Raw genomic sequence first — 24,174 nt, 5'->3', positions numbered from 1 at the left:
AAATCCCAGAGTCTTCTACTCTCATGACTGTTTTAAAGTTTAAAATCTCTCTTGAAACTCAGGACAACAGTCTCTTAATTATAACCCCTTGTAAAATAAAAAAGCAAATTATATACTCCCAACATAAAATGGCACAAAATATACATTACCACTTCAAAAGAAAGAATCAGAGCATAGTGAGAAAATACTGAGCCATATCAAGACATTAACCCAGCAGGACAAATTGCAGATTTTTAGCTTCATGTCTCATGTCAAAGGACATCCATGGTTCTGTTCCTTTTGCTTTGCCGACCACAACACAGTTATCCCTCTTGGACTAGCACTAGTCCCCATTTATTGCTCTCTTTGGCGATAACCCACTGCTTTGTCATCTCCAACATCCTTGGGTCTCTAACACAATTCCTTTCATAGCTTCTCACATTAGGCTCTTCAGGCCTTCCTGCAGGAGTCCCTTGTCTGACCTCAAAGGCTTTTCAGACGCTGTGTTATATAGTAGGACAGAGATCTCGTATGATTGTTGTTTTAGAGCTTTATGACTTCTGATTCAATCAAAATATTTTTCTAGGCATCTACTAACTGTTTATATGAGCACACTGATAGATTGTACATGTAAACTTGAGTAACTCCCACCCTACTCCTGCCACCAAATTAAATGCAGTACAAGATTACTTACATACCCAGAGAGGATGCCATGCTCATGAAAGTTTCCTTTGTCGTTGCTAAATGTAACTACACTCACATCTCTTCCATAAATATATAGTTCCAGAAGCATTTGCCTTTTTTCCTGAGTGAACTAAGTACTAAGACATCTTAATCGTGGCTTACACAGTTTCTTAAAGTTTTATATGAAATTCTTTTAAAGAATTTTTTGTAGTTCATGTAGTTAGTTACTTGTAAGCTCGTGTAGCATTTATTTGCCTATAAAAGTACTGAACATTTAAAATGTGAGTCATGACATTTATACTTAACAGTTTTTCAGTTCTGGCATATGCTGTATGGCTAATGTCCTAGACTACTATGGAAAAAGTAGTTCTGTCCTTCCTTGTTTTTTAAGTTATTCTAAAGTGGTACCTTCTTCTGCTGCCTTATCTTCAAGTTTCTTTACTCCCAAGAAACTATCCTATGTCATTAATGATTCATTTCTTTCGTGTGGTAAGTTCTTTACATATTAGCATTAGGAAAGCTTACTTGTTTTCTTTAATAATTTAAGGAGAGCTGCTTTCTTTTCTGTTGTCAGCATCTGGGATATTAATAAGTATCATATCTATATCTGTATATTTAATCTTCAGAGATCCAAAGGCAAAGCTAGTTGTCTTTTTGAGGCCATCCTGTGTGCCAGATTTTAGAGTGATACTTTCCTTTTTTGACTAAAGAATTTATTTTTCTTGAGAAATCAGTGGCTCTTCTGCATTTAAATATGCCTTTCTGCTGAACTTTTAATACTCAAAGTTACCACTTCTTTCTTTCCAAGCATTTCCTAGGATATAACCAATCAAGCTCAGTTTGTTCTAGATCAGTGGATACCGGAACAGAAAGGAGGTATTTCTTACCTGATAATGTGTGTGTTCCGATTCTGCTAATCCAGAAATCCAATCACATTTGTTGAAAATCATCCTTAGTTATTATTTGTTTGGGAGTCCACTCCCTATTTTAGATGTTTCTGAAATTCAGTCCCTAGATGTGCTTTAGATAGGGTAGAATTTTTACCTCTTTCAGAACACTGCTAAAGAAGTTTTCAACTGGAACATAGTCTGAAGAAACACTGAGAGCAAAAAAAATCAGAGTGGTGATTGGCCACCTCTGTTTGATTGACAGGTTGCAGGGAGAAATCCATTCGTTCTGGATTAATGGAACTGGAAAACAGAAAACAATTATCAGGTAAAAAAACCCTTTTCTTTAACCTTTAAAATTCACCATTAAAAGATGAGTCAGACCACCAAGGGAATTTTTTTTTTAACCAAATGAATGAAATTTAGTGTCTTGTAAATAGTGATCTTTGGCTACTACTTCCGAGTGTTACAAAAGAAATAGCTACCGTTGCTCCATGTTCTTAGCCTTTACGTAAAGGGCAGGGATGAATGGAAATAGTTGGAATGTATGGTTCATTTATGTTTTAATCTGGGATAAAATGTGAAGTAGAATTCTCTGGGTGGGGGTACAAATCTGTATATTTTTATTTTCTGAATTGTGTTTGGTCTGTGACTGGGATTCTTTCTTTTTCAATGCTGTTATCTGGCAGTTTTCATGAATTTGCACAAGTTTTACTGTACTCTGTTATACTTAATCTTCCCTTTATCAGGATGTATGTATACTTTTAAATCTTTCCATTAAAAATTCTAGTATCGGTAGTACCAGTTCTTTATATTTTAATAATAGATTTCTGATTTTTGGTTAAATATATTTCAGATTGAAGGCCAAGGACATGGTGCAGTGTTCGACTGCAAATGTTCCCCTGATGGTCAGCACTTTGCATGTACAGACTCTCATGGACATCTTTTAATTTTTGGTTTTGGGTCCAGTAGCAAGTATGACAAGGTAGAGTATAATAAGTGTGCATTATTTTTTTGTCATGGGTATTTAGGGGTTATGCATTTTTTTCTTAGGAGTGTGCTCATATTTAAAATTGGAAAGCTTGGGGTTGGAGAGATGCTCATTGGTTAAGAGCACTTGTTGCTCTTTTCAGAGGGCCCGAGTTTGGTTCAGGATATATGGCAGGCTGCTCAAAACCATATGTAACTCCTGTTGCAGGGGATTTGATGTCTCTGGTCTTCGTAGACACCTATACTCAAATACTCAAGTGCATACACTCATGCAAATACACACACATACACATATAAACACATAATTACAAATGATCTTTAAAGTCAGTTTAAAGAATCATATCTTAAATAATATGGAGACTTGCTTTTAGAAAGCATTATAAAGATAGCATTATAATCTATATATCTGTAAAATCTTACTTTTCTATAGTTAAATAGTTAATAGTTCAGAAGGAACTACTTTTTATATATCTTGTTAGAACAATCTACATTTGATTTTTAACTTGGGATAAATTAATTTTGAATAGAAGGTGGTACTCATTGAAAGGCTTTTCAAATATGTGAAATGTTTATCTAAGTAATAAATATATTTATGTAGGGTATAACTTCTTAGCTTTCAGGTGATTCACAAACTGTGACCGGCTAATGTTTTGTTGCTCAACATTAGCAATAAATATTCTTTAGAACTAGTGGTTAAAATAATTAAATGTTTTGTTTGTAGTATGATGAATGAATAATTCATAATTTAGTTTAAGACATTGCAGATTAACCAATGAAAAATTGAAGTCATAGATCAGGGCTGAGTTCATAATGATTTTAAATTATTGAAAATACTCTAGAGACAATGCTTTCTTTTCCTATGTTATTTTTTGTTGTTAATATTACATAAATCTTGAGACTAGGAATGTAGCTCAGTAGTTATACCATGTGTTTGGCATGTTTGTGAGTCTTTGTTCAGTTCCCCCCAAAATACCACATTTTAAAGATTTAAAATAGAGTACAGCATCTGTGAAAGTAAACATACCTTTGAATGTTTAATGCCTAGATGTAATTTTCCTTACTATTTAAATTAAAAAGCTTACTTTTAATGATGGTTTTTTTAATGTATATGACATGTTATACTTGTTTACAGAGAAAAAAGTAGCAGATCTTATAGTAGGCAATGAAGAATATATAGAGATATGCTTGAAATGAATTAAAAATGAAACATTGTTTTGTTTCTTCAATCCTTTTAATCCTGGAGATTAAATATCGTGGATGCTGAAATTAAATCTCAATCCCATATTGTTCCTTTAAATTGATGTGTAGTGCCATATTTATCATATAGTCTTAGACTTTTGTTAGAAATTTTATCATTTTATGGTAAATTTTATTTTTCCGTTATTTTATGGACCTTTCTTTTTACAGATAGCAGATCAGATGTTTTTTCATAGTGATTATCGGCCCCTTATCCGTGATGCCAACAATTTTGTGTTAGATGAGCAGACTCAGCAGGCACCTCATCTCATGCCTCCTCCTTTTCTGGTTGATGTTGATGGAAATCCTCATCCTTCAAGATACCAGAGATTAGTTCCTGGTCGTGAAAATTGCAGGGAGGAACAGCTCATCCCTCAAATGGGAGTCACTTCTTCAGGTAGGCATCCATTTTCTTAGTGGCCAAGTCTCTCACAGATTCTAAGTTGAATTCACAGAGATCCTTCTGCCTCTGTCTTCTGAGTGCTAGGATTAAAGATGTGTGCTGGTAGACCTGTCCAACAGTAACAACTTAAGCAGAAAATAGTTATTTTAAGGTTTCTAATTTCTGAGGATGACATCCATGATAGAGTGATGAGTAAAGGGAGCCACTCAGTCAGTGGAGCAGGGCATGCGGCTGCAAAGAAAGGCAGACTAATCAAAGTTGGGTATAGCCGTTACTCGGACACTTCCTACAGCAAGGTTCCACCCATTTCAGAGAAGCATCACAAACTGGAGACCGAGCTTTCATAGCATGTGTCTGTGAGAAGCACTCCAGGTTCAAAGCATAACAATTATAAAATGGCATGATCTTAAATCTGAGATGGGTAGCAGTTATTTAACAATGATTCATGAAAGAACCTTCAGTAATTCCAACTTCTTAGTATTTATTTTCAATTTTTTTCTAGTTCTCAAAATTGTAATTATTTTAGAAATCTGAAATACAAAAATTCTTAATACAAAGTGGAACAAAACCAAATGTTTTTAAGAGAAACATTAGCATCAATGCAAATTTAGTATTTTTGAAAATTTGCTAAATATTGCAATGCTAAGTCAACCTAGATGTAGCCTATTGTAATAATAAAATTGATTTAAGTGGAGATTTGTTGTATTGATACCTAAATGTATTTAATTGTAAGCTTAAGGGGGCTATGCTGAATTATTAATCAATATTCAAATATGATCTAGCAGCAAATTAGGAAATTGAATGTAGACATTTGACATTAGCTCTCTTTCTCTACTTTTTAATTTTGTGACTATCAGCGGATCAATCCCACACCAGTTATGTTTTAAGGGGTTATTTATTTTGGGGGGTAAAACTTACATACATCATAAACCGTCAGGAAGGGAGCCTAGTCGCAGGAGCCGGGAGCAGGAGCCAGAAGCAAGCACCGGAACCAAGAGCCGGAACCAAGAGAGCCTGATCCGGATGTGCTTCTCTTTTTAAAAGAGAAATATACCACGCCCCAGTGGGCTGGTATTTCAGCAGCTATTGGCTGACGGAGCGGAAGTCGCTCCCCGCTGCACTGTGGGCTCGTATTTCAGCGACTATTGGTTGAGGCAGCGGAAGTTACTCCCACAACATGTGACCTAGTCATATTATATTTCTTATTTTATTAGAGTGTTTTCATGTAAAATAGCTCAAGTAGTACATGATATTTTCTTTTTCTAGACTTTTCTTATTAATACTTTATTTCAGAATAATGTTTGGGTAGTCTCTTTACAATTCATATCTACCCTAAAAATTTGGTCCTGATCAGAACTTTACGTATATATACATATGTGCACCTAATGTTAATTATTCTACTTGTTATTTTTAATGTAAATAGTTTTAATTTAATTCAATAAGTCTTATATTATTAAATATTCTTGGTTTTTTTAAAATTCTATCTTCAAGATTGAATTTTTCAAAAACGTTGTCATTTTAATTGTGTTTATGTAGGGGAGTGGGCTAGTGTGTCCAATCCCCCAGGAGCTGGAGTTAACAAAGGAAGTTGCACGTTGCCTCATGTGGGTGCTGGGAATTGAACTGGGATCCTCTGCAAGACTACCACAAGTTCTTAACTGCTGGATTGTATCTTTCCAGCCCCAAGATTGAACATTTTTATGTGCTACAATTTATGCTAGATTTGAGTAATTAACTTACCTTGCTTTCTTTTATATTCCATATTTGCCTAGCTACTAAGATATGTCTATCTTATCTTATAAGGACCTGAAAGGGAGGAAGGAACAGGTTGTTCTTTTAAGGAAATTCTGGAAAAAATATTCACAGTGAAAACAAAGTATTGTTTTAGTTAGTATTTGAAGGATAAATTAGAATTTTATTATGTATATCATTATGATGGAATTTCAAAGAACAAAGAGAATTCAAGTGTTTTTGTATGACTGGCATGAATAGAAGGTGCTAATAAATAGATTGGGCTAAATATATGACATTCTTCCATATATCTGAGCCCTGATATGACATTCTTCACGTGCTTAGCCTAAGTCTCCATTCAAATGCATGAATTTTCAGAGAAGACTTACCATAGGTGTCTTTCCATTCCTCTTTTCCCTTCTCCTCATCTTTTTTGCCTCTTTTACAGTCTGCATTTACCTGCATGTTTATTGTTTAATTGCCCAATCAGGATGGGTAGTTTGCTGTAGTACAAAGATCTTGATGTCTAATTTGTCACTGGATGTTCAATATTAGGCATAAGTCTTAAGCACATGGTAGACAATCAAGAGTTGGTTGAATTAATGAGACAGTGTCAGAAATCCAGGTGTAAGTAGGAAATCCTACTTTGGCTTCTTCCTAGATATATGCCTCTGAGTGTTTGTTTTTTTAATTGTATAATTTTGTTTCCATAAGGATTATAAACATTTGCATCATGATAAGCACAAACAATATGCAGTCATCTTTCTTATTGTTACCTTTGTAAATTAAAAATAGGTTATAGAGGTCATCTTTTCTTCACTTATACATAATCATTTTAAGTCTTTACCACAGGGAAATTAATATTTAGTTATGTACTTCTGTGAGGCTGATTAGTATTTTTTGTGGTATTACATAGGATTAAACCAAGTTTTAAGCCAACAAGCAAACCAGGATATCAGTCCTCTAGACAGCATGATTCAAAGACTACAGCAGGAACAAGACCTGAGGCGTTCTGGTGAAGCAGGTGTCAGTAATACCAGCCGTTTAAACAGAGGTGAGCTGAGATTGTACTTCGGAAAACTGAGACCATCTAACTAAACAGTTGCAGTACATCCATAAGATGAAAAAGCCTATAAAAATGATTGTGTTTTTTGAAGAATAAATATAAGGTTTGACTTTAGAGATGGATATTCTTCCAAATTTCCTAAAGTAAGCATAAGAAACCGGATTTTGTTCACCACTGTCTTATTCCCTCATTGCTTTAATGGAAGCCAGGACTGTACTCATACTGGGCAAGTGGTAATACAGTAAACATAAAAACCATGAAAAATCAGTTTTTTGTATTATTTTCAAAACATAGTCAAAGTCAAAGTTTTAAGTTACTCACTCTTATTTATATTTAATGTTAAGAGAAAAGTTAAGTTTGTGAACCATAAAATGTCCTTGGATTTTTTTTTTAATTCCTAAAAGGCTTAGCAATTTTTTTAAAGTAGTGTTTTGTAGTCACAGTACCTAAACTTAACACTCCATAATTATGATTCATTAATATATCCAATTAGTTGAATAACCACATTTCTGTTTTCATTAAACTTTTACCTGTGGTTTTTGTTCCTGATAATGGTAGATGAATTATTTGCTGTAAAAGCTTTGTATGAAAGAAAATAGTTTTTTGATTACGAACTAAGTGAGGAGACTAAGTAGATCTTAACCATACTGATCCCCTCCTCCCCCATGTAGGCTCTGTAAGTTCTACGTCTGAAGTTCATTCACCACCAAATGTAGGATTGAGGCGCAGTGGACAAATTGAAGGTGTGCGGCAGATGCACAGCAATGCTCCAAGAAGTGAAATGGCCACAGAACGAGACCTTGTTGCTTGGAGCCGAAGGGTGGTGGTACCTGAGCTCTCAGCTGGTGTAGCTAGGTAAGGGGAATTCTCAATTGGTATTTCCCATAGTTGCTTGCATTCATTTTGACTAATATTTTTGAAAATACCTTTCCAACGTAGTGATTTCTTTTAAGCTAGTATGTAAAGGCAAAAAATGAATTGGCTAAATTTGTTTTTGTGGATCATTTGTGTAAATAACATAAGATGGAGGTGTGTTCAGATAGGAGAAAGTGTCGTCAATTAGGTTGAGTCCTGGTTCACATTTTACTTTGATCTATTGCTCTCCTTTGTCTCTGTATATGTAGGCATATATATGTTTGTGTGTGCATGTGTGGAGCCTAGAGGTTGATGTCAGGTATTTTCCTTTGTCCTTGTGCACTTTATTTTTAGGCACCTGGTCACTAACTGAACGTGGAACTCATTGATTGGCAAGGCTAACTGGCCAGTGAACTCATGGGACTCACCTGTGTTGTGTGTGTGCCCTCTCCTATAGTCCCAGCACTGGGGTTAAGGATACACTCAAGCTCTTGCATCTGGTATGTGGGCAGGTGCTAGGGATCCAAATTCAGGTTTTAATGCTTGTTCAGTAAGTAATTTTTTTAACTCGGGAGCCTTCTCCCAACCACTCCCAGTTAATATCTTAAAACACATCTCATGGGATTAGTTATAATTATATAGTGAATTTAGTGCCCATTACTCATTTACATTGGTTATTCAGAGGCATAAAGAAGATATGCCTATTAGTGGTAAATACATAAATATTTTGCATTTGAAAATACTTTTCTTCCTTCAGGATGTGCGTATATGCTAGAAAAATTTTTGCGTTTATTTTGTGTATGTGTAAGTACATGAAGAGCAACATGCATGAAATATAAACCTATCTACTGTCCTCTATAATAAATAAAAAGTATGGACAAAATGTGAATTTGAGTTTTTAGGTTTTTTGTTTGTTTGTTTGGTTTGGTTTCTTATAACAGTTCTGGCTGTCCTGAAACTTGCTTCATAGACTAGGCTGGTCTCAAGTTCTTCCTGCTACTGCCTCTTAAGTGCTGGGCTTAAAGGCTTGAGGTACCACTGCCTGGCCTTTTTTAGGCTTTTAGTAATAGTAATTATATAAATAATTTTTAAAGAAAGTCCTAATATTCACATAGGTTTTACTCCATAATTAGACAGGTATTAGAATTTGTGTTAGGATTTAGGGTTGAATATCTGATATATAAACAATTTTGATAATCTCAATCTTTAACAATTGAGGTTTGAAGGCAGTTTAATTAGTAAAATTCATTCTTTCAAAAATTTTAGTTTTATTGTTTTATTTGTATGAGCATTTTACCTGCATGCCTGATTCCTATGGAGGAGAAGAGAAGTTGTCACATTCGCTGGAGCTGGAGTTACAGATAGATGCCAGCCATCCTGTTGGTGCTGGGAATGGAGGTTAAGCCCTTTGCAAGAGCAAAAGTGTCTTAGCTGCTAAACTATTTCTCCTGCCTGTGACATTTATCTTCTCAACACCAGTTCTGAACTGAACTAGAGAGTATCATAAAGGGAAAGGAGAAAATCAGAATAATTGTTCTTTTTGATGATGTTATGAATAATGTAGCTTTAATTTCACTTTAGCCTATCTAAAGCTAAAAAACTCCATTCACAGATAGTTAATGAGCCACAGTTTTCCCCAGGGTTTTGAAGAAGATAGTCTTTGCATTCAGTGTGTAGGAAGGACTAGGCTATGCTAAAACTACATTTTCATTCTTGAACATTCTGCATCTTCTGCTTCTTCACTAGAAAGGATTGAGTGTAAAGATGTATTTGCTAGTTGATTGTTATGTTTTTAACATGAAGGGTAAGGAAGATTCCCCCCACTCCCAAATACATTTGACCATTTTGTCACTGTATACTTTTCTTTATTATCTTTAAGCCTAAGGTCCGACAAGATTGTGACTGTCACTTTAAAGGTCAAAGTGTTTTTCTAGGATTTAAACTTGGTGGGCAATTTAAAATTTTCCTCAAAGTGGCCTTGAAATGAGGCAGGGTAGTACACTAGTTTACTTCCAGTCAAAGGGCTGATAGCTTAACATATAACATACTTCTAAAACTCAGTAAAGAGAACTGCCCAACTGCATGAAGTGGCTCATTAGTGTGACCCTAGCTCTTTGCAGGAAGATCAAGAAGCTGGGCTGTGTTAGTTAAAACAAAACAAAACAAAATCCAACCACAGTCTGGGCAATAGACCAGAACCAACATCTCACCAGAGAGGATGGTAAACTAAGCATATAAAGAGATACTCAGCACCAGTAGTTATTGGGAAAATCCAGAGTAAAACGAGAATGAAATACATCTGTGTACCTATCAAATTGTCTCAAATAATAAGTGATAGCAATGAATGTTGGATAGTTAACAGAAAACTGCTATATTTGCGCTTTTTGTTTGTTTTGATAACATAAACATGACACAGACTGGAATACTGTTTTGTACTTAATTATACAACTGTCATATATGACTCAACAATTGTTTCTTGGAAATTTATTCTTATTTGCATATAGTAATCATGCATAGTAATGGGCTTCATTATAACATTTCTATGTGTGTGATTATTTTGATCATTTTTACCCAATTCCCCTTTAATTTTCATTGTCTCTACTGTTACCCTTTATACTTTCTGTATTTGTTTGTTGTTTAATTAAGGTTGTTGAGTGAGCTTAGGTGAGGGATAATTTATAGGAACCATGGACAACTTCCCAGTGGCTATACCACTGATTCTGACTCCTCCCTAGCAATCATTAACTACCAATAGCTTCTCAGGGAGGGGTGAGAACTCTTGCCCCTATCCTAAAACTACCATCTGTAAATTGTTAGAGAGGTTTGTGACCTCATGGATTCCTCCCACATCCATCACAGAATTGAGGAACCCAGTCTTGTAAGGGCAGACACAGTTGCCATGAGTTCATGAGTGCAATATCCAAAAACTAGGGGAGCAAACCAAATTTCCTTCAGTTGTATATGAAGTTAAACAAACTGATATATTCTGCTTTGTTGAGGAACAGCTTATTGGTGAAATAACTTAGATACATCTGTTTTGATGGACCAATCCAAACGTGCATACTGTTTGATCTTATTTATGAACATTATTGAAATGATTAATGTTACAGGGTTGGAGAACAAATTAGTGGCCAGTAAGATGTAGGAGAAGGGAGAGTTGAGGTGGAAGAAAATGTTGGTATGATAAGAAGCAAGCAAAACAAGACATTTTTGTGTAGATTGAGTGCTCTGTATATTAAATGTTGTGATAAATATACAATACTATGTGTAATACATTTGCATAGAGCTAGCATCCACAAACAGTAAAACTGGACAAACCAGATGATTAGTGGTTTGCATCAATATCAAGACTTTGGTATTGATATTATACTACACTTTCACAAGATTTTGCCATTGAAGAAAATTGAATAAAGACTACAAGATTTTCTGTCCCCTCTTTTTTACATCTATGTGAATTTAGGATTATTTCAATGTAAAAGTTTAAGAAGCTTAAAAATTTAAATTTGAGATTGGTTCTTTTCTGAAGATTTAACTTCCTTCATTTTTCCATTAAATATGACTAGATATATTAGAGATTTAAGTAAAATGAAAGTATCAGTATGCTCTAATATAGAAAAGTATTGATGATGTAAGTGTGCTTTAAATATTAATTCCCTTCCTGTTATGAAATCTCTTGGGAAAAAATTAAGACTCAAAAATCAAATTACTTTGCAGGTCAATAAAACTTCCAAGTTAAAGGAAAAGTAAAATTCTGTAGTTCTAAGAAGTTGGATTAAATGAAATTAAATCCAGAGTTAATTTTTTTTTTGTTTTATTTAATTTCATCGTGATGTCTGGTATAGAACCTGGTTTTGTTTTTGAGAACTAGGTATCTTGTTTAACATGTAAGATTGTCTAGGCACAAACTATATAACCTAATAAGGAAGGTATCTTGATATAACTTCATAGAATTTAATACTTGATTGATTTATCATTACACAGCAGAAACAGTTTGAAGTGAGGGGAGAAGCAAAAGAAATCTCTTTTTAGTACTTTAGTTATGTCCTGAACTGCATGTTCTACCTGGAAAGAAAATACGAGAACTAACATTCATTTGAAAGGAAATCAGTTGTAAAATTGTAGATGAATGTTTGTGACTTTTAATATTCTCTTTTAGTAGACAGGAAGAATGGAGAACTGCGAAGGGAGAAGAGGAGATAAAGAGTTACAGGTCTGAAGAGAAGAGGAAACACTTGACTACTGCAAAAGAGAACAAAATTCTTACTGTCTCAAAGGTAAATATTAATTTGATATTTAATATTACAGGGGTAAATCTAATAACCACTTTAGTGCTTTCTTTTAAAATTAAAAGATTTAATATTGTAAGGAAAGTAGTACTAATTAAAAGTTGCTATATATCCTGGTTGTTTATTTTGATTATTTTATTTCTCACTTAAAATTTTGTTTCTGCATTTCCTGTTTTTTAGTATATTATGTATATATTATATTCACTAAGTTATAATCAACCTATGGAAAAGTATTTTTTTAGTTCTTCTATATGTTGATGTTTTATCCTTATCTGTTATTAACAAACACATCAGCTGATGTCTATTAAAAAGAATAGCGAATAGCCCCCTTTTCTCTTAATGTGGATAGGTTGATGGCTGGAGAGATCCCTTAGTGGTTTTGAGCACTTTCTGCTAGTAGACAGGACTTGGGTTTAGCCATTAACAATTGTCTTCATTTCCAGAGATCCAACACCTTCTTCTGGCCTCTGTGGGCCTCAGGAAGACATGTGACATGGCTCACATATAGATATACAGCCAAAATAAACGCTTAGAAAATAAAGACTGGTAGATTGTTTCTAGTGTAAATAAACCCCTAAAAATAAAGACAGGTAGATTGTTCCTAGTATTTTATCTTTTTTTTTTTTTCCTTTCGGTTCAGTCGTCCTACCCTCTAAGGCTTGTATTTTCTCTCCTCTAGCTTAGCTGGAAAAGTTTCAGAGACATTAGTTTTGAAGTTTAGGAAAAGTACATGAAATAGCTTCTCAAGGAACATTCATTATCACTGAGCAATGATCTAAACAGAAAAAAAATGACTGGTTTCTGACTAGCTTACAGTGGATTAAACAAATTGATTTTTTTTCATATAAAATTCTTTGCAACTTTGCTGTTAAAGGCTACACTTGCAATCAAAAATATAAAACCTCAGCAGAGGTTGACAAGATTGGCTCAGCTGGCCAGGTGTTTTCTGCCAAGCCTGATAAGCTAAGTTGGATGCCAGGAACCAACATGGCAGAAGAGATCTGACTGCACAAAATTGTCCTCTGACCTCAACATGGACACCATATACACACAAACACACAAATAAGTAAATGTAATTTAAATTTAGAAAAAAATCAAAAAAGCCTTTGTTATTCAGGGTTGAGAATGGCACCATTTGGTGAGAACTGAAGACTTGTTTTCCTATTCCTCCAGGATTGGTCACATACCTGAAGATAGTGTGACTCTTCAGTTCGGGTTATAAGATTAAGGGTCAGTCAAAAGAAAAAGTACAAAGAGTATATATGCTTGTCCTGTGGGATGCTCTTTGATACTGTTTTAATAACATTATGCCAGACTCATGATTGGGCAAAGTATCATCACTTGATACTCCAATAAAGTAGATTTCATTTTGTTTTGAAGGACAAAAAGACAAGTGTTAGTTAATAGCCAGCTTTCTGTTTACTGTATCGATCATTGAAGCATTTAAAATTCCCAACTATGATGTGTGATTCTGTCTCAATGAAAAACAAAACAGTATTCTTAGTTCTTTATGTTCTTCTTAGGTTTTTTGAATTCGAATTTATCTTACCAGAAGTATCAAATTGTGGATGATGTTTTCGACAGTAGCAACATAGCAATTTTAAATGACATGAGTTTGAGTAGTTAGAAATTTTTATGACAAATGAAAGGAATGCTATATTAAATTCTTAACAGTGGATTTAACAGTGTTTGACAAAGTAGAACATTATATCCTTTATATACCTTTACATGCTTTCTAAGATTTCTATAACATTTAGAACAGATGTGTTTGGTGAATCACTTTTAGCATTGAGGATATAATTTTAGGTTTAGAGTTACTTTTTGTAAGGTTTTTCTACTATTCTCTTCTTAGTGTCTAATGTTGGGTTCATTTTTTTTTTTTAAGATTTTATTTGTTTTGTGAATGGTTGCCTGCTTGTATGTATGTGTACTTCATACATGCATTGCCAGTGGAAGCTAGAAAATTCAAGAGAACCCCTGGAATTGGAGTTATAACAGATTTTTAGGAGCCACTCACTGTGTGGGTACTGGCATCTATACTGTGGTCTTCTGCAAGACCCGCCAGTGCTCTCAGTTGTGCCATCTCTCTAGCTCCTAAGTTCCTTGTTTTTTTTTATTATTAAAATTTTCCACCTCCTCCCATCCTCCTATTTCCCTCCCACTACCCCCAGTCCCCCTCCCCCTCGCTCTCCAGTCCTAAGAGAAGTCAGGGTGCCCTGCCCTGTGGGAAGTCCAAATCCCCCACCTCCATCCAGGTCTAGGAAGGTGTGCATCCAAACAGACCAGGCTCCCAAAAAGCCAGTACATGCCATAGAATCAAAATCCAGTGTCTTTATCATTGGCTTCTCAGTCCACCCTCATTGTCAGCCACATTCAGAGTCGGGTTTGATCACATGCTCGTTCAGCCCCAGTCCAGCTGGCCTTGGTGAGCTCTCATTAGATCAGTCCCACCGTCTCCTTGGGTGGACTCACCCCTCGCGATCCAGACTTCCTTGCTCATGCCCTCCCTCCTTCTGTTCTTCATCTGGGCCTTGGGAGCTCAGTCCAGTACTCCAATGTGGGTCTCTGTCTCTATCTCCATCCATCGCCAGATGAAGGTTCTATGGTGATATGCCAGGTATTCATCGTGTGGTTATGGGACAAGGCCAGTTCAGGTACCCTCTCCTCTGCTGCCCATGGACCTAGCTGGGGAAATCCCCTTGGACACCTGGTAACCCCTCTAGAGTCAAGTCTTGCCCACCCTAAAATGGCTCCCTTAGTTAAGATACCTTCTTCCCTACTCCCATATCCACCCTTCCTCCATCTCAACCATCCCATTCCCCCAAGCTCTTCCCAATCCTCCCCTTCCCCCTTCTCTCTTCCCATCTCCCCTTACCCCCAACCCACCCCCACCCCCCTGCTCCCAACTTTTGCCCGGCAATCTTGTCTGCTTCCAATATCCAGGAGGATAGCTATATGTTTTTCTTTGGGTTCACCTTCTTATTTAGCTTCTCTAGGATCACGAACTATAGGCTCAATGTCCTTTGTTTATGGCTAGAATCCACTTATGAGTGATTAGGAATACATACCATATTCCTCTTTTGGGGTCTGGGTTATCTCACTCAATAAAGTGTTTTCTATTTCCATCCATTTGCATACAAAATTCAAGATGTCATTGTTTTTTTTACCGCTGAGTAGTACTCTATAACGTGTATATGTGCCACACCTTCTTTATCCATTCTTCTATTGAGGGGCACCTAGGTTGTTTCCAGGTTCTGGCTATTACAAATAGTGCTGCTGTGAACATAGGCGAACAAATGCTTTTGTAGCATGATTGGGCATCTCTTGGGTATATTCCCAAGAGTGGAATTGCTGGGTCCTGAGGTAGGTTGACTCCCAGTTTCCTATGAAACCGCCACACTGATTTCCAAAGTGATTGCACAAGTTTGCATTCCCACCAGCAGTGGATGAATGTTACCCTTACTCCACAACCTCTCCAGCATAGGTTATCATTGGTGTTTTTGATTTTAGCCATTCTGACAGGTGTAAGATGGTATCTCAAAGTTGTTCTGATTTGCATTTCCCTGATCGCTAAGGAGGTTGAGCATGATCTTAAGTGTCTTCTGGCCATTTGAACCTCTTTTGTTGAGAATTCTCTGTTCAGTTCAGTACCCCATTTTTTAATTGGGCTAATTAGAGTTTTAATGTCTAGTTTCTTGAGTTCTTTCTATATTTTGGAGACCAGACCTTTGTCTGATGGGTTGGTAGAGGTAAGAACTCTCCAGTGGTTCTAGATAATCGGTGATATTTTAAATATGTATGAATTTTCGATAATATGACTGTTAAACAAGAAAACCTATTCTCTTAAATCCTGTTGTGAATAAATTTTATTTTTTTCAGAATCATGCTCATGAACATATCATGGATCTTGGGGATTCTAAAAAGCAACAAGCAAATCAACATAATTACCGTACAAGATCTGCACTGGAAGAAATGCCTAGGCCCTTGGAGGATATAGAAAATGGGACTAGTTCTTCAGATGTAAGTTCTTAGCACATTCCTAAATATCTGTATCACTTGTACTTACTTTTCAAATAATGACTTTCATTATTTGCATTCTTTGATATAAATGTAATTTTTAAATGGCATGTTAGATTTCATAGTAGCCATATCTTTCATTTACTAAAGACCTACTTCCAGAGATGCCACAAATTCAGTCTCAAATTTGCAAAACAAATAGTCCATATGGGTTAATTATTCTTAGTTCTCTCTGGTAAAGTTTTAGAATACCTTAGGAGTAGAGTATATTAAGTACAAAATGCTAATTAATGGAAATCCTGCTGTAGGGTTTTTATTGCTGTGAAGAGACACTATGACCACAACTCCTACAAGGAAAATATTTAATTGGAGTGGCTCACTTACAGTTCAGAAGTTCAGTTCATTATCATCTTGGGGGGGAGCAAGGTGGTGTGCAGGCAGACATGGTGCTGGAGCTGAGAGTCCTACATCTTTACTGACAATTTGGCTGAGGGAAGCTTGAGCAAAAGAGACCTTAAAGCGTGCCTCATGATGACACACTTCCTCCAACAAGGCCACACCACCTAAGAGTTCCACTCCCTTTCGGAGTTATTTTCTTTCAAATCACATCCTTTAAGGGTTCTGAGATTCAAAATGTTTAAACTTTATATCTTTATAACATTAAATGGTGGCTTCACTAAATGAGATTCCCTTTACATTAAAGCACAACTGTGAAATTGTTACCATGATGCTCTGGTTTAGTGTGACTAATCAATAATTGGAAACAGTTGACCGTTTTGATTATTTTTTAATCTCAGTAAAATTCAGAGCTTCTCAGTGCTTTACTATTACTTGTGCACAGATTTCTCTACAGATAGTGGCCCTACCAGTTTGTACAGTTTTTAAAGTGAAGTCAGTCAGCAAACAGCAGTCATCTTATACAGAACTTCAATCTAAATTCTTTCTCCTTCCTTCACAGTTCTTAACTGTTTCAGTCTTGAGAGATGTATTTACCCTAGATAGTGATAGTTATTCTGTTTTGAAACCAAGTTGTAGCTTGTGTTAAGCATGTTTAAGAATTTTCTTGAGTATCTGGGATAACCCTATAAACAGTGTAAGTTAGTCTCCAAATCTCTGGTAGAATGAAATATTTCTACAGCCCAGCACTTAGGAGACTGAAGCAGGATGCACTTGAGTCCAGAAATTTGAGGCTTGTTTTGGCAATAAATGTTTAGCCTCTACATTAAAAACATTTTTTTAAATTAAAAGTTAGAAGAAAAATTTTAGTTCTATAATTCTGAATTTTTTTTCCCAGTAGGATTTACCTTTTTTATTTTCTTACAGACTAGGTTTTTGACTAATAAAGAAGATTCTTGAGAGAAGGAAAGAACTGTTTCTCATAATAGTCAGAATAAATCGACTGTTTAGTCATTTTTCTTTGCAAGTAAATTTTCTCCTTTGTCTGGTATTTCTTCTTTTCCATGTGATTAGTCTTAAGTCAGACTACGCTACTTCTTATAGCTCTGCCTTTTGTGTTTTCTTAGAATAGTTGCTTCTTGCTAAGTCCACATTTTCTTCTAAGACTAACCAGTGGCCTCACAGTGCTTAACACAATGTTATAATTTCCTAAAAATTATGTTAGTATACATTAAGTTAGAATGGTGTGCTTATTCTAGCAAAACAAGAAAACTACAAGTTATTTTAGCCTGATATGAGGAATTCAGAGGAAGGTTTGGTTTTTTTATTGAAATAGTGTATTGCTAAACCTAAACCCACTGATATCAGCCTCATGACTAGGTCTTTGCTACTTTGCCCATCTGTTGATTATTTGGGAAGACCAAAGAATATAAAGTACACATGGGCAAATCATTTGCTTTATAAGATCTTTATATTTTTGACAGATTTGTAATATTCTTTTTTTAATTACTTAAAAGAATGCCAATCCAAATTCTCTCCTCCCACTCCTTCCACACACCCCCCCCCCCACCTCCATCCAATCCTAAGATAGGGCAAGGCACCCTGCCCTGTGGAAAGTTCAAGGCCCTCCCTACTACATCTAGGTTGAACAAGGTATACATCCAAAGAAAATAGGATCCCAAAAAGCCAGTACATGCATTAGAGACAAATCCCAGTGCCACTGTCATTGGCCCCTCAGTCTGACCCACCTGTCAACCACATTCAGAGGGACTAGTTTGATCCCATGCTCGTTCACTCCCAATCCAGTTGGAGTTGGTGAGGTCCTATAAGCTCAGGCAAACTGTCTCAGTGGGTGAACCCCGCATGGTCTTGCTCATACTCTCACTCCTTCCACTCTTCAACTGGATCTTGGGAGCTCAGTCCAGTGCTCTGATGTGGGTCTCTGCCTCTGTTTTCATCTGTTGTTGGGATGAAGGTTCTATGGTGATATTTAAGATAATATATTTAATAAGATAAGATATTTAATATACCACAGGGCAAAACCAGTTCAGGTACCCTCTCCTTTATTGCTTGGGGTCTTAGCTGGGGTCATTCTGGTGGATTCCTGGGAATTTTTCTAGATCCAAGTTTTTTGCTGACCCCATAATGGCTCCCTCAATCGAGATATCTCTTTCCTTGCTCTCGTATCTGTCCTTCCTTCATCTCGACCATCCCATTCCCTCAGGTTCTTCCCAGCCCTCCCCTTCTCCACTCCTCTTCCCCTTCTCCCCTCCTCTGCCCCTTCTCTTGCTTCTATCCCCTGCCCCCATGCTCCCAAATTTTGTCAGGCGATCTTGTCTGTTGTAATATTCTTTTAAATAGAAAATTTTATGAAGTACTTTTGCTATTTAATTTATTAGGGACTTGGATATTTTGACAGTTACGTAAGTAACATGAAAATTTCAGTTAAGTTTAGCATCCTTTTAAAGCAGTTAAATAAATTTTTTAGAAAAAATGAAATATGTTAAATAATTATTAGTGGAAAGAAGCCTAACATTTTTGGTTGAAATATTTTGTCTTTTATTGTTTTGAATTTAGAAACAATAATTCTATATCTTTTATCTCCCTCTAAGGAAGTAACGTGAAATACAAAAATAACTATTATTTGTTTATAGATTCAGTTAGTTTTCTTAAATACTTGAATAGTTATATACTTCGCAGTCTACACTAAAACACCAAAAGGAATTCTTTTTCCTTTAGACAATAAAAAAATACACAAGCAGCAGTAAACAGACACACCAGGTTGGATTTATGTGTTTATTTCTAATAAGTTTGTAATTAAATAAACTAATAAAGAAAAAGGCCGGTGAGAGAGAGCTGAGGGTCGAGAAGGGCGAAATGATACGATCATATTTTAATTAAAAATTTAAAAAATAAAGTATTCTGTTACTAGAAAAGTGTCTCAGCAATTAAAAACACTGCTTTTCTAAAGAACGTGTGCTCAAGTCCCAGCACTCACATGGAACTCTACAACCATCTGTAATTCCAGTTAATTCCGTGGTACTAACCATTCCTCTGGTGTCCTAGCAGCAAGCACACATGTACAAATGTAGAAATGACACAGATATTTAAAAAAATAAAGCAATATATATACCATGTAAAGATAAGTAATTTTTTTAAAGATTATTTTATTTAAATTGTAAAGAATACTCTCTTCTTGGACTGGTTTGGATGTGCTCAGCGGGTATTAAGATTGAATCATTCTTGTTGAAAATTGTTTAGGCTTTGGACAACAATGACATAGATTCAAATGAAGCTTTTTTCCTAATAGTTGTGCTGCCTCAAACAAACTTCTGTGACTTGAACTTTTACTTCTTTTATTGAGATCAATTATTATTTCTAATCCTTGTTAAGTCTAAATATAAGATGACAAACACAAACCTCTTACAGCAGTTCTGAAGCTCTGGGAACTGTTACTATTGGAGCTTTTTTGCATGAAGAAGATTCATAAGAATTACAACAAAAGGTATAATGTAGCTCCTTGCATGGTATTCTCTGAACTTTTATTATAGTCACTAAGAGGAGAAACAGTTTTTGTCTGTTTTTTCTTGTAATAATCTCTCATTGGATAAAATAAGTCTAGAGATGGAATATCCTGTTTTGTAAAGTTGTCTTAATAAGTAAAATATAAATGTAGTTAATTTTAAGATTTTAAAATGATAAAAACAGCTTTTAAAAAGGTTTAAGAAGTATAAATAAGTTTCAACTATTAACGATGGAGCATGATGTCAGTCATTATAATAAATTTGTTTTTAGTATTTTTAAAATGAAGCCCATTTTTGTGGTGTAAACCTGTAATTCTAGCACTTAGGAAACATGAAAGAGAATTACAAGGCTACATATAGATACAGCTAAAGACCTGACCTGCTATGTCCAAACCCTGTATTCACTTCTCAGTTCTCAAAAATAAATTTAAAATGAAATCTGGCAATTATCCAAGAGGTGTTCTGAATATGCTATTAATAGAGAACTCATATGAACGTTTGTTTCAACTTTTTTTGAGTAAAAGTACAAAAGTTGTACTTTTTTACTTACCAAGTCAGGTTTCAGATATCTTGTTGCTCTTGGGCATTGTCTTAGGAAGTCTGTGCTCCCTCTTTCAGGAAGGTGAAGTGGCTGCTGTCAGTGGTGGGACATCTGAAGAAGAGGAGAGAGCATGGCACAGTGATGGCAGTTCCAGGTATCAGTGAAGGGAGTTTTACTCTTCCAACTGCTCTTCTTCTGCCCCTCCAAATCTTGGATATAAAGTCATTTGAAGGGTCTTTTACTTTAGGTTTTCTTTCTGATGTGTCTTTATAGAAAACTTGCAAGTAGATTTGTAAAGTGATATTTTCAAGTCATCTGCCTACTTTTTATTGTATTTCTGAATGAATTATTTATCATATAAAATTATAAATTAGCTCCACTGCTGGTTTTGAGGAGTAAACATCAGATTATAAAAGTAAAGAGAGCCTCCTATTGACTTAGCTCTTAAATGGGTGTATTTATGGGACATTACTATTTTTTTCTACAGCACTGAAAAGAAACTGTATCTTTCTACTGCTGTCCTGTTTTGATCATGCAAGCAAGTTATCCTTCAACTACTTATGGTGGAATTTCACATTTTTAGAGGCCTAATAGCTTTAGTTGCATTATAAGTTTTTAATGGTCTATGAGAATACACCCTTGCGGGAGGAAATTGTTAGTTGTCCATTATATATTTTTTTTCTGCTTTAACAGTTCCTAAATAAGACTTCCAAAGGAAACATTAAGTGGAGGCTCTAAGATTTCTACAAGATTCTACTAAGTTCTAGGATCAAAGGCTTTCCTGTCCTTTAGTGGTGATTCTTAATTACTTTTCTGTTTTTGAAGGAGTTCAGTGAAAGCAAGTTTGCATTCTTTTGGTTCAGCACTAGAAATAGTGTATTTTTAACCAGAATTTAATAAGTCTTACTTTGAAGGAGCACTGGTGGTGTTAGCAGTTGAGGATCTTCGTTATGAAAAACGTGGCTTATGAGGTTTATCTTTGTGTTGGCATCAGATATTCTATGAAGAACTGAATAGTCCAGTGACCAGCAGCTGATGCTTATAAGTTGAAGAAAACCCATATAGAAGAGAGTGTTTAAAAAGTATTATTTAGGTTCTTTAAAACCCATTTTAAAGGTCATGCATGGTTGTACATGGCATACATAGTGAAGTCCAGGCCAGCCAGAAGTAAATAGGTACCAGAAAAATCCAACAACAAAATCATTTAAAAAGTCAAATCGTAATAGAAAGTACTTTTTATTTCTTTGCTTTTCATCTGGAATAATTGCCCTTAACAAAGAGTCAGATGAATGAAAAGACGATTTAAACCAGGGACAAGGCCTTGATGGAGTAAAGCTACAGTCTAACATCTGCTGTTAGATTACTGGTTAATATTGGAGCTTTGAGATCATACATAAAGCTAGTGGTTTAATAGAGTTTGATTATATATTTTAGCATATTTTAACTCATCTCTTTATGACATTTATGATTATAAACCTATTCAAATTAAGGAAATATTCTAATGTATTAAAATTAAACAGAAGATAATATAGGTAGATATGTGTAGGGTGTCATATCAGGACTAGTATATCATCTATAAAGGTAAGCTGTAAAGGTAATGGCAAGGATGTTTGGCGGTGGCATGTAAGAGTTCATCCTGTATGCTGCTCCATATTGGAGGTAGATAAAGTAGTATTCACTACATATATTACTGTACTCCTGGAGTTGGAGAAAAGATCCATTTTATTACCAAGCCATACTACTACCTTGAAATTAACTTTGTTTTACATGCTTAGTAATGTTTATGCATTTAGCTTTCCTACTGTGTAGACATACTTTTCAGGTAGCAGTTCAGTCTCTGCCTAGTATAAGAATTTGAACTTTGTCCTTAAGCTAGGCATGCTAATGCATGCCTTTAATTAAGCCCAGTACTCTTGAGGCAGAGGCTGGTAGGTTTCTATGAGTTAGAGGACAGCCAGACATAGTGAGGCACCCCATCTTAAAAGTAAAAAAGAATTTCATACTTTGGCTAGTTCAGTGGTAGAGTGAGTGTTTACAAGGATTCAATCCCAAAGCACTTCAAAGACCTTTTTAAAAGGAATTCCAAGATCCCCTCATAAAAGAAATATTTGTGTTCGCTTACTATGGTATGTGCATGCTGGTTTTACAGGGCCTGTTCTACTTCTGTTTGAACTGAAGAAGATGATACTCCAGTCCATATTTTTTGTATACCATACACACACACGTATATATGTGCATATAAGCACAACAATATGCTTCTTAAAATTATAAAAGGTTTTAAATTTATTTTTCCACGAAAAGTATAAGACTTGTTTTTAGATAGTGAAGGTATTGGGGAGTTGATCAAAATAAATAACTTTTAGTTCATTCATGCTTTTTTATCTTTTTATATTTTTTTTTTCCTTTAGAAAATGGTCTTCAAACTATACCCTGTGTGATTTAAAAGTTTCTTCTTTCCTTCTAGTGACTACTCCAGTGATTATTCTGATTGGACAGCAGATGCTGGAATTAATTTGCAGCCACCAAAGAAAGTTCCTAAGCATAAAACCAAGAAAGCAGAAAGTAGTTCAGATGAAGAAGAATCTGAAAATCAGAAACAAAAGCATATTAAAAAGGAAAGAAAAAAAGCAAATGAAGAAAAAGATGGACCAACATCACCAAAGAAAAAAAAACCCAAAGAAAGAAAACAAAAGGTTGATTTAAATTTTTTATGTCTAGTGTTTACTTCTGGGGTAATAATTTAAAGCATAAATGTGAAACATCCAACATAAACAGTTTTGAGGTTTATTAACAAATAATAGAAAAAATTCAGGGCTGAGTAGAACTAGTGGTTGCTTCTGTCTTTGGCTGCATTGCATAGCTTCTTTCAGTGCTATAAATAGTCATGTTTCCTAAAAGAACGAGCCTGCTATTCTCCCATTATAGACTGAATGAGCCATATATGATATGCAAAACAAATATGTGTGGCTATGTTTCGGTAAAACTTGATTAATAAAATGCTCAGTAGATTGTACTTTTTGACAATAGCTCATTTGCTGTTCCTTCTTATTTATTCAGTCATCTTTTTTAAATAGGTCAGCTCTTAATAGTTTTTGTGCCTAAAATTTGCAGTGAAGCCATCTCTCACACGGGGATTATCAAAGGCTTTTGCTTTTTCATCATGTTCACCATGTGAGAGCACTCCTGAGGCATTAAACTGAAAATGCAGTATGTGGTCAATAAGAATAAGAGGAAAATGTACATTGTGAAATAATTCTAGGAGTGCCTCCTACAAGTGGTGTTCTTTGCTGCCATGTTATTGCTTCTTTTGTATGATAACAAGCCCATTCAGGTGGTTTAGCTGTAGGTGTAGAACACAGCTCAATTTTATATTAGTTCAGAATTAATTCAGTTAAAACCAAACCACAACAAAATAAATATAGAATGCATAAAGTTTCTCTACTTAGAGATAATATTAGGTTTCTGTGTGTTTTTTTTTTTGTCCGTGTAATATAATACTATAAAGGCTATTGTCATTAGATCATTTGTTGGTGACCAGTAAAATTAAACTTTTACTCAGGGGCATAGGGTTGTTTTGCT

The 24,174-nt window shown here is 35.2% G+C and overlaps 1 protein-coding gene across 2 annotated transcripts in view; it reads left to right on the top strand.

Annotated features, from left to right (window-relative positions):
* Window positions 1-24,174, top strand: part of Phip (PHIP subunit of CUL4-Ring ligase complex) — a 119,654-nt gene that overhangs the window by 61,721 nt on the left and 33,759 nt on the right. The window contains exons 16-23 of one of the 2 annotated variants that reach the window (XM_085689455.2): window positions 2,407-2,535; window positions 3,948-4,173; window positions 6,827-6,964; window positions 7,648-7,831; window positions 11,991-12,105; window positions 15,997-16,137; window positions 20,673-20,749; window positions 23,060-23,288. In XM_085689455.2, the coding sequence (XP_085545581.1) occupies window positions 2,407-2,535; window positions 3,948-4,173; window positions 6,827-6,964; window positions 7,648-7,831; window positions 11,991-12,105; window positions 15,997-16,137; window positions 20,673-20,749; window positions 23,060-23,288 (1,239 nt within the window). Of the gene's footprint in view, window positions 1-2,406; window positions 2,536-3,947; window positions 4,174-6,826; window positions 6,965-7,647; window positions 7,832-11,987; window positions 12,106-15,996; window positions 16,138-20,672; window positions 20,750-23,059; window positions 23,289-24,174 lie in introns of both variants that reach the window. The other variant, XM_085689454.2, reaches the window with a different exon arrangement.

Source organism: Myodes glareolus, chromosome 4 (genome assembly GCF_982192425.1).
Source record: "Myodes glareolus chromosome 4, mMyoGla1.1, whole genome shotgun sequence".
NCBI classification, from domain to species: domain Eukaryota; kingdom Metazoa; phylum Chordata; class Mammalia; order Rodentia; family Cricetidae; genus Myodes; species Myodes glareolus.
The sequence above is the reverse complement of the archived record's forward strand: the minus strand, read 5'-3'. Positions and strand labels throughout refer to the sequence as shown.